General features: G+C 50.9%; 1 protein-coding gene across 1 annotated transcript in view; it reads left to right on the top strand.

Annotated features, from left to right (window-relative positions):
- MMP16 (matrix metallopeptidase 16) overlaps window positions 1–13,192 on the top strand; it is a 165,413-nt gene that overhangs the window by 87,740 nt on the left and 64,481 nt on the right. The window contains exons 2-3 of the mRNA XM_079796376.1: window positions 3,032–3,180; window positions 9,400–9,522. Of these exons, the coding sequence (XP_079652502.1) occupies window positions 3,032–3,180; window positions 9,400–9,522 (272 nt within the window). The remainder of the gene's footprint in view (window positions 1–3,031; window positions 3,181–9,399; window positions 9,523–13,192) is intronic.

Below are 13,192 nucleotides of genomic sequence, written 5' to 3'. Positions count from 1 at the left end.
ATCTTTTTTCTGTCAGACCAGAGATGATCAGACAGGTTCAATAACGGAGTGTAAGACGAAAGCAAACCCAAGAGAAGGGCCTCCTTGGTGAATAAAAGATCACGGAAGCAAGTGTCGGTTTCCATCTGCAGTCCGTATTGGTGTTATGTGTGTGAACAAGCACTGTGGGTGCAGGTCCCACTGCACGTCACTGCAGGTGGGATTGCTTGCTTTTCGCATTGACCTAGAGTAGGGTTGTCTGTGGAAGTTTCAGCATCAATAAGAAAGGTCATGGAGAGCTCGCTGGTTTCCCACTCTCACCTGATGCCAAGGTAATCATGTAGGAGTCGCCACTGTCTTGTGGGAAGAGGTATTACGTTTTCTTAATGGCCATCTTTTCAGTCCTCTCTTACCATTTATGTATTTACTTCACTTACAGTTTACATTCAGTCTATTTTACATGAGTTTCAGGTGGACAGCGTAGTGTAAGGCGATCACATACTTTGCAGTCTTCCCCCTTATTCCCAGTGCCCACCTGACATACATATTATATGGTTATACTCCCCACGCTGCCCTTGACCTGTAACTGCTTCTTGTGCTTCTTAATACCTTCGCCTTCTTTATGCAGCACCCCAAGCCCTCCCCTCTGGCAGCCTGGAGTCTGGTGTGCCATTTCTTGATGATGTTAGAGAAGGTGTCTTGATTAACAAATAACAGTGACATTAAGAATGGTCAACTCAAGGTGACCCATAATCTTAATGACATTGACCTGTTTGTTGGCCATGAAACCAACTTTCACCATAAAATGGTGGGTCTCATAGCTTACCTGATATTTTACAATTAAAAAGAATTGCTCACTTCTCACTCATATGGAAAAATAGCTTTTCATGCTAAATGACATAAAAAGAGAACTTTGAGAAAATCAAAATTCTTTTTCAAAATTACTTATTTTTGAAAGTTTTACATATATCCTCTTAATCCCCCATTGTCTTCTCCCAGTCCCCCCACCCCCCAACCCAGGCCTTCAACCCCCCTATTGTCTGTGTCCATTGGTTATGCTTATATGCATACAAGTTCTTTAGTTGATCTCTTACCTGCACCTCCTTGCCCCCGCCCATCCTCCCCTGCCTTCCCTCTGAGACTTGACAGTCTGTTGGATGCTTCTATGTCTCTGGATCTATTTTTGTTTATGCTGTTCATTATATTCCACAAATTCATTTTTTATTATTCTAATTCATTTGTTTCAAAGGCTAAGGTATAAATCTAATATTTTTTAGAACATGCTATTTTCTGATTATATACTTAAGACTTATGTATTTTATGGTCTTTCCAGTGGTATATAAATCACGGGATTTATTACTAATGGTTTTCCCTTGACTCATAAATGTTGTTGCCAGTAGCTTGGCACCCACGAGTAACCTAGCAACAAGTCAGCTCTCCAGCAAACAACGTGTTGCAAATAAGAGAGTTCAAATTCAGGGTATTAGTGCATGTGTACTACTAAATCGAGCGGGGTCTTCTGACGCGGGGAGCTGCGTGGCAGTCGCGTTGAGTGAGTTTCCTCGTAGATAACACACTGTCTGCATTCAGAAAGCAGGGCACCTGCTTCAGACCACACCTGTGACAGGTAGCGGAGAGCGGGTGAGGCGTGTGCAGGTGTCACGCCCAGCGCGTGAGTTTACGGGGTGCGTTTCCGCTGGAATGAACGCTGCTCACTTTCAAGGCGTTGTGCTTATAGTTTTGCACTTTCGGGGAACAATTTCTTGAAAATATCACAAAATATTCCTCCTCATAGTTGTTTCACATGTGAAGACGTTCACATATTTAATATCAGTTTCCTTTAGTGGAATCGGCTTCTGCGACGGCTGTTGATGTTCTCCGAGCGGGAAACTCCCTGTCTCGGCTGCAAGGCCACATGGAAGAGGTCAGGCTTTGGGGAAACCCTGGCTTCCTGGGGCCATCACTGAAGGACAGTGCCCTCGGGGGGCGGGCGCCGCAGCGCAGCACTTGCTGGCTGTGCCCTGGGCTCTGGACCCACCTCTCAGGCCCACAGGCTGCTGCTGCGCTTCCAGAAATCCGAGCGTCCCGGGAAGCCTGAGATAGGGACCGCCCGGGGGGATCTGCCCTGAACATAGGCCTGTGCACTCAAAACAAACCACAGAACGTAAAGCCAGGAAGCGCCCGCTCTCTGCTGACGATCCCCCTCCCCCAGAAACGCTGGGTTTTAAAAATCTAACCTCAAGTGACTCTGACTTGCTGCTGTAGGCCCCACCGGGATGGGAGCACAAGCTGCCATCTCCCCCCCCCCCCCCCCCCCCAGGGACTCCCAGGCGGCTCTTAGCTGGCAAAGAGGAGAATAAACCCCAGGAGACCCTTAGAGGGAGGGCCATCCCCAAGGTCATCTGATGGTCTGTACTGGGAAAGCCGCCCGCCCACGTTATTTGGATCGAAGCGACTTGCCTGAAACGTGAAAGATACTCCCTGCATGAGAAACAGTCACCCGTCCTTGAAGACAGCTCGCAGCCGTGGGGTACACCTTTTGTCCCCAGTATGTGGGGACGGCACCCTGTGGCCTCCCTGTGAGCATCTCAGCCAGGTGCTCAGGACGCGGACAGCTTTGGTGGCAGGTGCCCGTTCACTTCTCCTGCCAGCCGGTGCCGGGGGCATAGCGTAGCAACGTGCCATCCTTTATTTGGGAGGTTGAGTTCCCAGAGGGCAGGAATGATCTTATCTATGATTTTAGCCAATATTTACTGCCGTGCCTTATAAACAGTCTGAATGCAACAAATGAGCCATCTTCTTTTTTCAGTTAACGTTTGTAGGTATGTTAGAAATACCTGTAACCACCACCGAGATTACATTTCAGCACCAGACCACAGAATGTACGTTAAAAAGGCATAAACGCCCCCAAATCGCTGAAAAGAGGTAAAACCCTAAATGGCAGATGCCTTTGTAAAGGAAGTGACGCTTAGAGGTCCATGCGGACGCACTCGCTACCCTGAAATCCTTGCTGGTGGTGACGTTGATCCCAAAGGAGCTGCTTGTCTTGCAGGTGTGGCTGCAGAAGTACGGCTACCTGCCCCCGACGGAGCCGCGGCTGGCGGTGCTGCGCTCGGCCGAGGCCATGCAGTCGGCCCTCGCGGCCATGCAGCAGTTCTACGGCATCAACATGACGGGCAAGGTGGACAGGAACACCATCGAGTAAGTCACGCGCACGTTCTCGGGGCCCCTGAGCCAGACCACCTCTTCGGAGAACCTGAATGATCCCGGTGACCTCCAGTGGGGTCGCTTGTTTGGGAACTTAACTTTGGAATTGAACCCATTTAAACTCAGTCCTGTGAGATGTCAAAGTTGCTCAGCTGATGTGAGGGACACATTTTCAAAATAGGAAAGAGACTGTGACGGGGGTGGGGAGAGTCAAGGTGGGCCCAGTTTCAGCCACGGCAAGAGGGGTGTCAGTGACCTGTTGGCGGGCGGGCGGCTGGGCGGGCATAGGGGCACATCTGCTCCCTGCTGAGCCGTGGCCCAGCGGCCACTGGAAACTGACCAAATGAGAACATTGACCCCACGGGAGAGGGGCAGCTGTCCCAATGAGGGCCCCTAGGGGAGAGGGCAGCGGAGAGCCAGGCTTCAGCCCACTCACCTCCCACAGGGACAGTCGCCCCATGTGTTAAGTCAAGGAGGGGTTTCCCGGAAAAGTCTCTGGAACAATGTCTGTCATCTTACCGACGGAGGCAGCACTCATTCGCACGGAGTTACTCCCGGCCGCCTCCCTGGCGTGTCCTCGTGAAGGGGCAGAGGCAGCCCGGGACCTCAGCTCTCTCCTCAGGCCCGGAGGGCACGGGCGCCTGGACGGTCCCAGCGTCATGAAGGCGGTGGCTTCGGAGAGCAGAGGGGAGGGACTCCTTCCTTCCTGGAGCCCCTGTGTGTTTTGAGTTCTTGGCACAAAGTAAAGCTCGCTCGTCACGCACTGTGATCGTCACCCGTCAGCGCCCACAGGGGGGAGACGGGCGCACTGTTCTCTCTGCTTTTTCCGAAACAGAACCACCCGCGCCACAGCGGCCCGGGCTACCGGACAGAGCGCATCCCTGCGGACTGCAGTTCTAGGCCTGAAGTCACGCCTCTGTGAAAGGTCTGAGGATGCACTCGCAGATGCTATAAACTTTCATCTAATTTTAGACTCTTGGCAAGATCAATTGCTTTTAAATTAAATAATCACGCCCTCCTTCAGCAGGCAGATGTTAGTCCGTTCAGTCTGTAATCCTTGGGCACTTAAAAGCAGTGATTCCCGTTGTGGTCACCTCTGTATCGTGCTGAAGAAATGAGCCATTTTCACACCCCAGAAGAAGGTGTTACCTTAAATGGCGTACTATATCACTTTTATGTCAATCAGCATTGGTGTTTGAAAGATAGTAATAAATATGTATATGAAAATGAGCTCATTGTCATATATGTCAACGGTTCTTTCAGATGATGGGTTTCTTAGCTAATTTGGGGAGAAAGCTCACTTAAGTTTCTTAATAAATGGAACCATTTATGTTATGAAGAAAAAGGATATAGTTAGCAAGGAGAGAAAGACACGACACATCAATAATGAACATGAGTGTAATATGTTTTTACAATGTTAATAGGAGATATTTCTGAATTTTAGTTTATCTTTTATGTGTCAGTGTTATGCATTGAAGTTTGGTGGGATATCATGTTCAAGGTGACTTCCCCCTCCCCCTCCCCCTCCCACACATGTCCGCGCCCGTTTCTGTTCTTTCCTGGGCTGTTGGTCACCGTAGGGAGACCACGGGCTGTCCGGCATGCAGAGTCTGCACCCTTGTCACAGGTATCACAGGATTTATCAAAATGATATTTGGGTGCAGCTAGCATTTTGTTGCACAATAATTTCCTGTTGACCTAGAAATGGCTGCGGCAGCCAGACTCCCCCAAGTGACCGAGACACACTTCCAGGAGTAGGCACTGACCCGCGTTCATCCACGGGGCCTCCTAACCACCGCCTTCAAGAGCTTAAAAACGCACGAGCAACCTGCCTGGCCACGGCACGAAGAGTGTGTTAAATGTTGCAGTCCTGAAAAGCCGGGAGACCAGTTCACCTCAGAGGCTACTCGCTGTCAGAATGCCCTCTGATCGTACTGTTGGGATTTACATCTTTCAATAAACAATGCCCACTGATATCTCCGTGCCACAGCGGGTGGTGTCAATACTGGTGACGTTAAGGTGGAACATTCTCCACCTGACCAACCCTCACTAAGGCTTCTTTGCTGGAAGTTTCCAGCTGGTGTTAGATCAGGCCTGTCCCGAGCTTCATTCTTGCACGTCAGCGTCTGCTGAGCTAGTCTACGTAAGCGAAGTCCGCGGGAACCTGCTGGACAGTGGGCAGGCCAGCACGTGCAGAGGCTGCCAACTGGGGTCCTGAGCCCCCGCCTCACAGCGGCGACACACGGTGGCCCTGGGCTGGGCCTGCAGGCTCCCTGGCCTGATGCCCAGGCCAGACAGACACACAGGTTGGAACCCACAGAACAGCCCTGCTGCGTCAGGTGGCAGCTCCGCCTGAGGGAGCTGCCTGGTGAAGCGTGTGGGGTTCTCAGCGGGAACAGGGAGGAGACGGGGATCCCGACATGGCCGCTGCACTACACGGGGAGGCCGGGCTGCGGGCCTGTGTGGCCTGGGGAAGCGGGGGGCACGGGGCCCAGGTAAGGAGGCCTGCGTCCGCGTCCTTCCACAGGGTGTTTCATGGCCGAACAGGAGGAGGCCGGCGCAGCGGAGAGGAGAGGCACCTGGGAGGGGGGGACGGGGGGCGGCAGGAGAGGCCGAGCTGTGGTTCCTGGATGTGGGACAGAGCAGGGCAGTGGGACCTGCAAGTCCGTCCGGTCCAGGCATTGGGGGGTGCTCTGATCTGGGGCTGAGATTAGGCATCAGAGCAGTTGGTGCAAGTTTGGGGCAGGAGAAACACCAGTGTGTTTTACTACATGTAAAATAACACAGGATGGCAGGTGTCTGGCTGGAGACAGAGCCAGCGTGCTGGGAGCCTTGTTTATCGGGCGTGCCTGGCCTATGGCGTGTGAGCTCAGCGAGGGCCGCTGGCCTTGCTTCTCGTCTACCCTCCCAGGAGTCACTGCCTCTCAGCGTGCTGTAGATGCTCAGAGGTACTGTAGGATGGATGGACCAGGATGAGTCAATAAGGGAACAAGCACTTGGAACATAAGACAGAATTATATGCACAAGCCGAAGAACGCTCTGCGGAGTCCAGCAGAGGCTCCCACCGGCGGGGCCTGCCTGGCCGAGGCCCGCCCGAGAGGGGCTGCTCCAGGAACTTCCTCGCATGCGTGTGGCCGTAAGGAAGCGAGGGCAGTGCAGTTAAACCGTTTCCGTCTCTGACTCGCCTTTCAGTTTTGTGGGTGATTAATGTAATTCCAGAGAATGTATTTTCATGGGACATGCATTTGATTCTGATGACAACTAATTCCATCTTGTCAAATTTTATCCCACTACCCATTTCAAAATTATTTCTCCTCTTAGAGCATTTCCTTAAATATGTTCCTCAGCTAAATATGTGACCGCGTGCATTCCGCTTTAAGTACATCTGTGCATCTTTAATAACTTGATATTATTTATTATTTCAGTACTTTCCATGCAGTAGGTAAGGATAAGCACTTGCCTGAGGAGGATTGTAATTTGCTGATGTGATTAACCAAACACCCAGATATAAAAGCCGCTGCCCTCATCCCCCGCCCGCCACTGGTGCCTGGTGTTGGCGTCTGGGTCCAGACCGCGGTCTTGCTCATGTAACGAAGAGGAATGGCTCCTCAGGCCCCTCCTCACTGGCTGTGGCTTCATGCCGGGGCTCCCACAGGCCTGCAGAGCCCGCCTGGTGCGGCACAGGCCGGGGCCCTCCGAGGCCCGGGAGGCCGGGGGACGGTAGGGTGGGGCCCCGCCTCTGCTCAGTTCAGTTCAGCCAGTTCCGAGGCCCACAGCCTGCGAGGAATAAGTACTTTCAGGACATCTCCTTGGGTTTGGAGACGTGGATAAGCACCCGGGGTGGTTCTCCGAAGCAGCTGTCCCCTCAGGGATGGGGGGTACGTCAGGTCAGACAGGCCGCGGCCACGTTCCTGCCGGGCCCAGGGAAGGGGGCCGTCCGCTGCCTGGAAAAGCGAGTCCTGGTTTCGCTGCTGCAGGAGCGTGTCTGTGTGTAAAGCTGATTTATCCACGTCGCATGTAAGCTCTGTCATTTGTTCCCACAGACAGCATCGCTGACAGCCTCTCCACAGGCAGCTGCGTCCCTTCCACGAGTATAGACAGTGTTCAGTATTTGGCGAAATACAGCAAAAGTTGATTCTTTTTATTCTTTTTCCCATCACCATTGATCCCCTCTGTGCCCTCTTCCGCCTCCACGCCCCCAGCCGCAGCTGCACGCTGCTGTCCGTGCCCGGCTCTCTCTCTGATTCTTTCCCGATCTCCCCTTTCGGAAGCCTGTTGGACCATAAAGAGTCTGCTCCAGCTTTGTAATCATTAAATTAAACGGGGTCATGAGCAATGGAGCCATTTTATGAGTCACTAAGGAAAAAGTTCTAAAAGTCATGAAAACCTTTCTGTTTGGAGAAGAAGCAAGAACACATAGAAAACAGCAGTAGTCAGTGAGTCTCCAGGAAAGCAGCCGCCTGTACCTGTGAGATGTTCAAAGTTTATAAACCAAACACAGCATTTCATTGTTGTAGTATAAACACAATAAACCTTATTTGTGTGGTGCTAACCTCATATTCAGGAAAAACTATTATTTGAGCATTGAATGTGGTTATCGTATGGCTCTTACTTGGGAATCCTACCTAATAATAGACAAATATGCAAATTGACCATACCTCCACTGCACCCAAGCCACGCCCACCATCCCAAGCCACGCCAATCAGGGCGAGTATGCAAATAAACTGAACCAAGATGGCTACAGCCACCGAGAGCAAGGTTTCCCAGGCAACAGAGGGAAACAAGCTTTCCGCCTGCCCTTGACAGGCCTAAGCCTCCACTCAAGCTACAAAGTTTCAATTATAGAAGGTAAACAAATTCAAACAGAATGGCGGCAGCCATGGAGCTGGAGAGACCAGGCCAGGGTTGCCCGCGGTAACGGAGAAAGCAAAGCTTTCCACACACCCTGGCGGGGCTCAGGCCTCTACTTAAGGCTACAAAGTTTCAATTATAGAAGGTGAATTAACTCAAACAGAAATGGCTGCCGGTGGAGCATGCAGGAGGCCTGGCTCTGCTCCAGGCTACAAAGTTTCAATTGTAGAAGGTAAATAAATTCCAGATACCAGTGCCTCTGCTTGGGTTGCCAGGGGGCATGGCTGGCCTGCAAACCACCACAGGCCCCTTGCTCAGGCTGCCCCATGCCCCAAGGGAACCCCCACCCTTATCTGGGACACCCTTCAGGGCAAACCAGCTGGCCCCCACTCCTGCACCAGGCCTCTATCCTATCTAATAAAAGAGTAATATGCAGATTGACCACCACTCCAACACACAATATGTCTGCCCCCATGTGGTCAAAGATCCTGCCCCCATGTGGACACAAGATGGCCACCACAAGATGGGGAGGGCAGTTGGGAGGCACCCGGCCTGCAAGGGAGGGAAGTTGGAGGCGATCAACCCTGCAGGGGAGGGCAGTTAGGGGTGACCGGGCCGGCAGAGGAGGGAAGTTGGGGGCAAACAGGCTGGCAGGGGAGCAGTTAGGCATCAATCAGGCTGGCAGGGGAGTGGTTAGGGGGTGATCAGGCTGGCAGGCAGAAGCGGTTAGGGGCAATCAGGAAGGCAGGCAGGCAAGCAGTTGGGAGCCAGCAGTCCTGGATTGTGAGAGGGATAACCAACTGCCCATAAATGGGCAGTCGGACATCCCTCAAGGGGTCCCAGATTGGAGAGGGTACAGGCTGGGCTGAGGGACACCCCCCCATGCACGAATTTCACGCACCAGGCCTCTAGTTAGGATAATAAAGTGAAAAGAAAAAAAGGTGGTGACGGCAAATGTTATTAAACAAGTTCTCTGTGTGTAAGGCGGACAAGAGTAGCGCACATCCTCTTAGCTGCTGGAATTTAAGGTCACGTCATAGATTTTAAACATTGTTGAAGGTTAGAGCTGGAGGAGATCTTACTGAGAATATCTTTTCGAAGTCTCATTTTAAGACACTCAGTCTACCACTGGCTCAAAGTAAATTAGAGAGAGAAAAGTATCTGAAAGCTCTGAGTTGTAAGCTGGTGAATCTTGATCACTCAGGAAAAATAATGTGCTTTCTACTTAGATTCAAACCGCAAGGAAGTGGGCGGGTTTCTGCTTTGGTTTCCCGGTCTCCTCGTCCCGCCATAGATGGCTTCCCCCGGTCTCCGGAGGTTAGCGTGCGGCGCCGGTCACTAACGGAGGCCTGCTTCTTGCAGCTGGATGAAGAGGCCCCGGTGTGGGGTGCCTGACCAGACGAGAGGCAGCTCCAGATTCAGCGTCCGCCGGAAGCGCTACGCGCTCACGGGCCAGAAGTGGCAGCACAAGCACATCACCTACAGGTACGAGCCCCGGCCAAGTCCCGTTCCCGCGTCACAGCGACTCGGTTAGATATCGGTGGCACACGCCGACTACAGGTGACCTGTTGTGAACAATGATCAGAAAGCCACGATGGAGAGAGACGGCTTGCCCGTGGGGCCAGTGGCTCTGCGGTGAACCGCGCCTCCCGCTCCCCGAAGGCACAGCTGTGTTCTGAGGGGCTGTCGATGCCTTCCCGGACACATGGCGTTCTTCAACTAGAGCTCATAATCCCAAAGACCCTAAGTAACCACACAGGTAATTGCCATGTAAACAAAATGTCTTTGAACAGCTAATTAACATGTAATGTCTGTGTGAGGGTAAAGCTATGGTCACATTGCAGTTCCTCTGTAGGAAGCCACCTGACTGTCTACGTGGCTGCACGGTCGCCTCCTCCCAGCAGTGATGAGAGTCCTGGGCTCACCCACCCGCAGGGCGCTGTGGGGTGTCCTGTAACACTCCATAGGCGTGCAGTGGTTCCGCATTGTTTCAGCGTGCAGCTCCTAATGACATCCTCTTCATGTACTCGTTGGCCAGCTTTCCGCCTTCTCTGGTGAGGGGCCTGTCCGATCTTCGGACAGGAGATGAAGTGTCAGTGAGCTGACCGCCATGAGGCGGAGCTGACTGCTGGGTTCTGTTCCCTGCGCCCTCCTCTGCTTTCCGCCTGCAGGCTGCCGGCTATTGAGGCAGGCCGTTCCAGTCTCCAACGGAGACAGTGCATTTGACTAGTTATATTCTTGCAATTCTGTCAGCTTTTGCCTCAGGTACTTGGCTGTTCTGTGGCTAGGCACATAAACATTAAGTTTTGCTATGTCTTCTTGAAAATCCGACACCTTTATCATTATGCAGCACACTCTATCCCTGGTAATTTTCCTTGCTCTGCAGTCAGCTTTGCCTGCAATTAATGTAGTTGTTACAGTTTTATTTTGATTAGTGTAGTGTGGTGTATGTTCATCCCTGTACTTTTAATCTTCTAGTGTCTTTATATTTAAGGTTGGTTTCTTATTGGCAGCATGTCATTGCTGTTAGCTTCTTAATCCTCTCTCTCTTTTCCTTGGTATATAGTGACCATTCACATTTCACGTGATTACCGATATAGTTGAATTAGTATCTGCTGTATTTATAACTCTCTGCTGCCTGCTGCTGCTGTTCTTTGTGGTGTTCTTTTGTCTCCCTTTTTCTGCCTTCTATGCTTTTAATGAACATTTTATCATTTCCATTTTCTATTACATATCAGTGATGCTCTTTAAACTTATTTCAGTGTTGTCCTGCCGTGGGGCTCCATTGGTTGGAGCTTCGTCCTGTACACCAAAAGGCTGCTACCTGTCCCCTTCTTCCCCGGGAGCTCAGTGCTAGGCACATGTGGCTCCTTTTGCCATTGAAATCACCCTCATCATGTACTCACCTGGCCTCCTCAGCCCTCACCACCGTGTCTGTAATTGTCTAATTCTGTTGTTCTGTTTATTGTGTCTCATCACGGCAATGTAGACGTTCTGAAGGAGCCTGCTTCCAGCTCTGCCTCTTGTCCAGAGAAGGGACACTGGGCCACAGGTTAGATAAACAGCTGGGTCATCGCGGGGTCGCATGTCCACAGGCAGTGAGCAGGAGGCAGCACACCCCTGGGCGCGCATCCTTTCAGATGTGTCGCAGGCGCTTGCCTAAGCATGGGGGCGCTGCGATCCCGCAGTGCGGGAGGAGATGGAAGACGACTGGGAAAGTGAACCTAGAGGAAAGCCGAAGTTTCCGCATGAACCGTGTGCCTTCAGCCCTCACGCAGGAGATTCGGGGTAGCAAGCTGACGAAGGCTGGCGGTGCCCGGTGTCGGCGGCCCCCTTCTGAATGGAGTTTAGAACATCGCACAGAATGGGCTAAAGCAAAAATAAAAAAAAGTAAACAAGATCAAATAAGCCCACAATGAAATGCTGCCCCCTCTCTCCCTGAGGGCACGAGCTCGTTCGCGCCACCATCCTTTGGCTCAGGTGGGCAATACGGTGACTCCCTTGGCACTCATCTTCTCTCACCGCCCGAGTCTGACAGTTAGTGCCTCTTGGCAGGGGTGTCCCCACAGTATGTCCCAAATCCAAGCATTTCTCAATGTCCCCACCGGGCCCCGGCCCAAAGCCTGCGACCTCTCACCTCAGGTTTTGCGGAGTCCCCGTGGTGTCCCTGCTTCCACTCTTCCTGCCTGTGAACATGTTCCTTTCCCCATGATGACCGCACTGTCTGTTTAGCCTGGAGTCCAGTGTCACTTCTCCGCTCACAAGCTCCACGCTCTAGGTATTCCCCTCTCATCTGGAGCAAAAGCCAGGCCCATAGGCCCTGCCTGTCTTCATGCTGTCCCTTCTGGCCCCTGGCCCGACACCGCCCCCTGCTGGCCAGGCTGCGTGTCACTGTTCTGCTTGCTGTTTCTTGAACTCACCCAGGCTCAGCTGTCCCCACCTTGGTCTTCACTTGTCATCGCTCCTCCCAGGAACTCCCTGCCTACTCTTTTCTTTTCTTTCTTTCTTTTTTTTAATATATTTTATTGATTTTTTTACAGAGAGGAAGGGAGAAGGATAGAGAGTTAGAAACATCGATGAGAGAGAAACATCGATCAGCTGCCTCCTGCACACCCCCCACTGGGGATGTGCCCGCAACCAAGGTACATGCCCTTGACCGGAATCGAACCTGGGATCTTTCAGTCCGCAGGCTGATGCTCTATCCACTGAGCCAAACCGGTTTCGGCCCTGTCTACTCTTTTCCATGTGGTTTCCTTCTTCATTTTCTTGATATAGAAGAATATATACCATCTGGGCATAGTTACAAGAGGGTTAAAAATATAGTCTGCGTATAATTTTTCCACTGGGAAATATATCTGAACTATTTTTCCATGTTGCCAAATGCCTTAAAAAGACAAAACTAACTTTAAGTTCTGTATATATTATGACATGCAATGGAGACACCATCATTTAACTATTGCTCCATTATCATAAATCATTTAGATCCCACTTCTTTTATTATTGCATTGCAATATATGTTAACTTGAATATTATATCCTCCTTCATATATTAAGACAGTTCCTTAGTGAGATTTCATGGGTTCGTGGCTGTAAGATTGTTGGTTGAAGGGGTCTGAGATTTAGTTATGCTTCTTGTGGAAGTTACTCATTGCTTTCCACAAAAATGATAAAAACTTATACTACAACAATATAAAATATGTGTACGTATATTTATTTCATTCATGTTCTATTTAGAAAAATATAAAAAGAACTGAGAAAAGAGAAATATCTGATTAGTGCAAAGTAAATTGAGAAAATATTTATAATTGTTATCTTTGTTATTAGCATCAAGACAAATAAACTAATTAGATAATGCCCAAGTTACTTCTTTAAATTTATGTAATTGTTGAATATTTGTAATTAAAAGCTGTTCACTCACATTGCCTATTTTAGCTAGAAGAGATTATGTATATAATAAGAAAATAATAGAACATCAGAGACAGTAATTAATTGACCTTTTCTTTTAAAACTGAGAAGTAACTGTCTGCAGCACTGGTGGCCACAGGTGTGCAGAGGCCTGGCGAGGATGGCGCGGCACCCCGCGCTGCGCCCTGGAGCCATCGCACCGGGAAGATGCTGGGCTTTCTTTCAGCTCAGAGGGGCGGCACCGCCCCAAC

This window comes from Cnephaeus nilssonii, assembly GCF_951640355.1.
Source record: "Cnephaeus nilssonii genome assembly, chromosome: 18".
NCBI classification, from domain to species: Eukaryota; Metazoa; Chordata; class Mammalia; order Chiroptera; family Vespertilionidae; genus Cnephaeus; species Cnephaeus nilssonii.
This window is presented reverse-complemented; position numbering and strand designations above follow the sequence as displayed.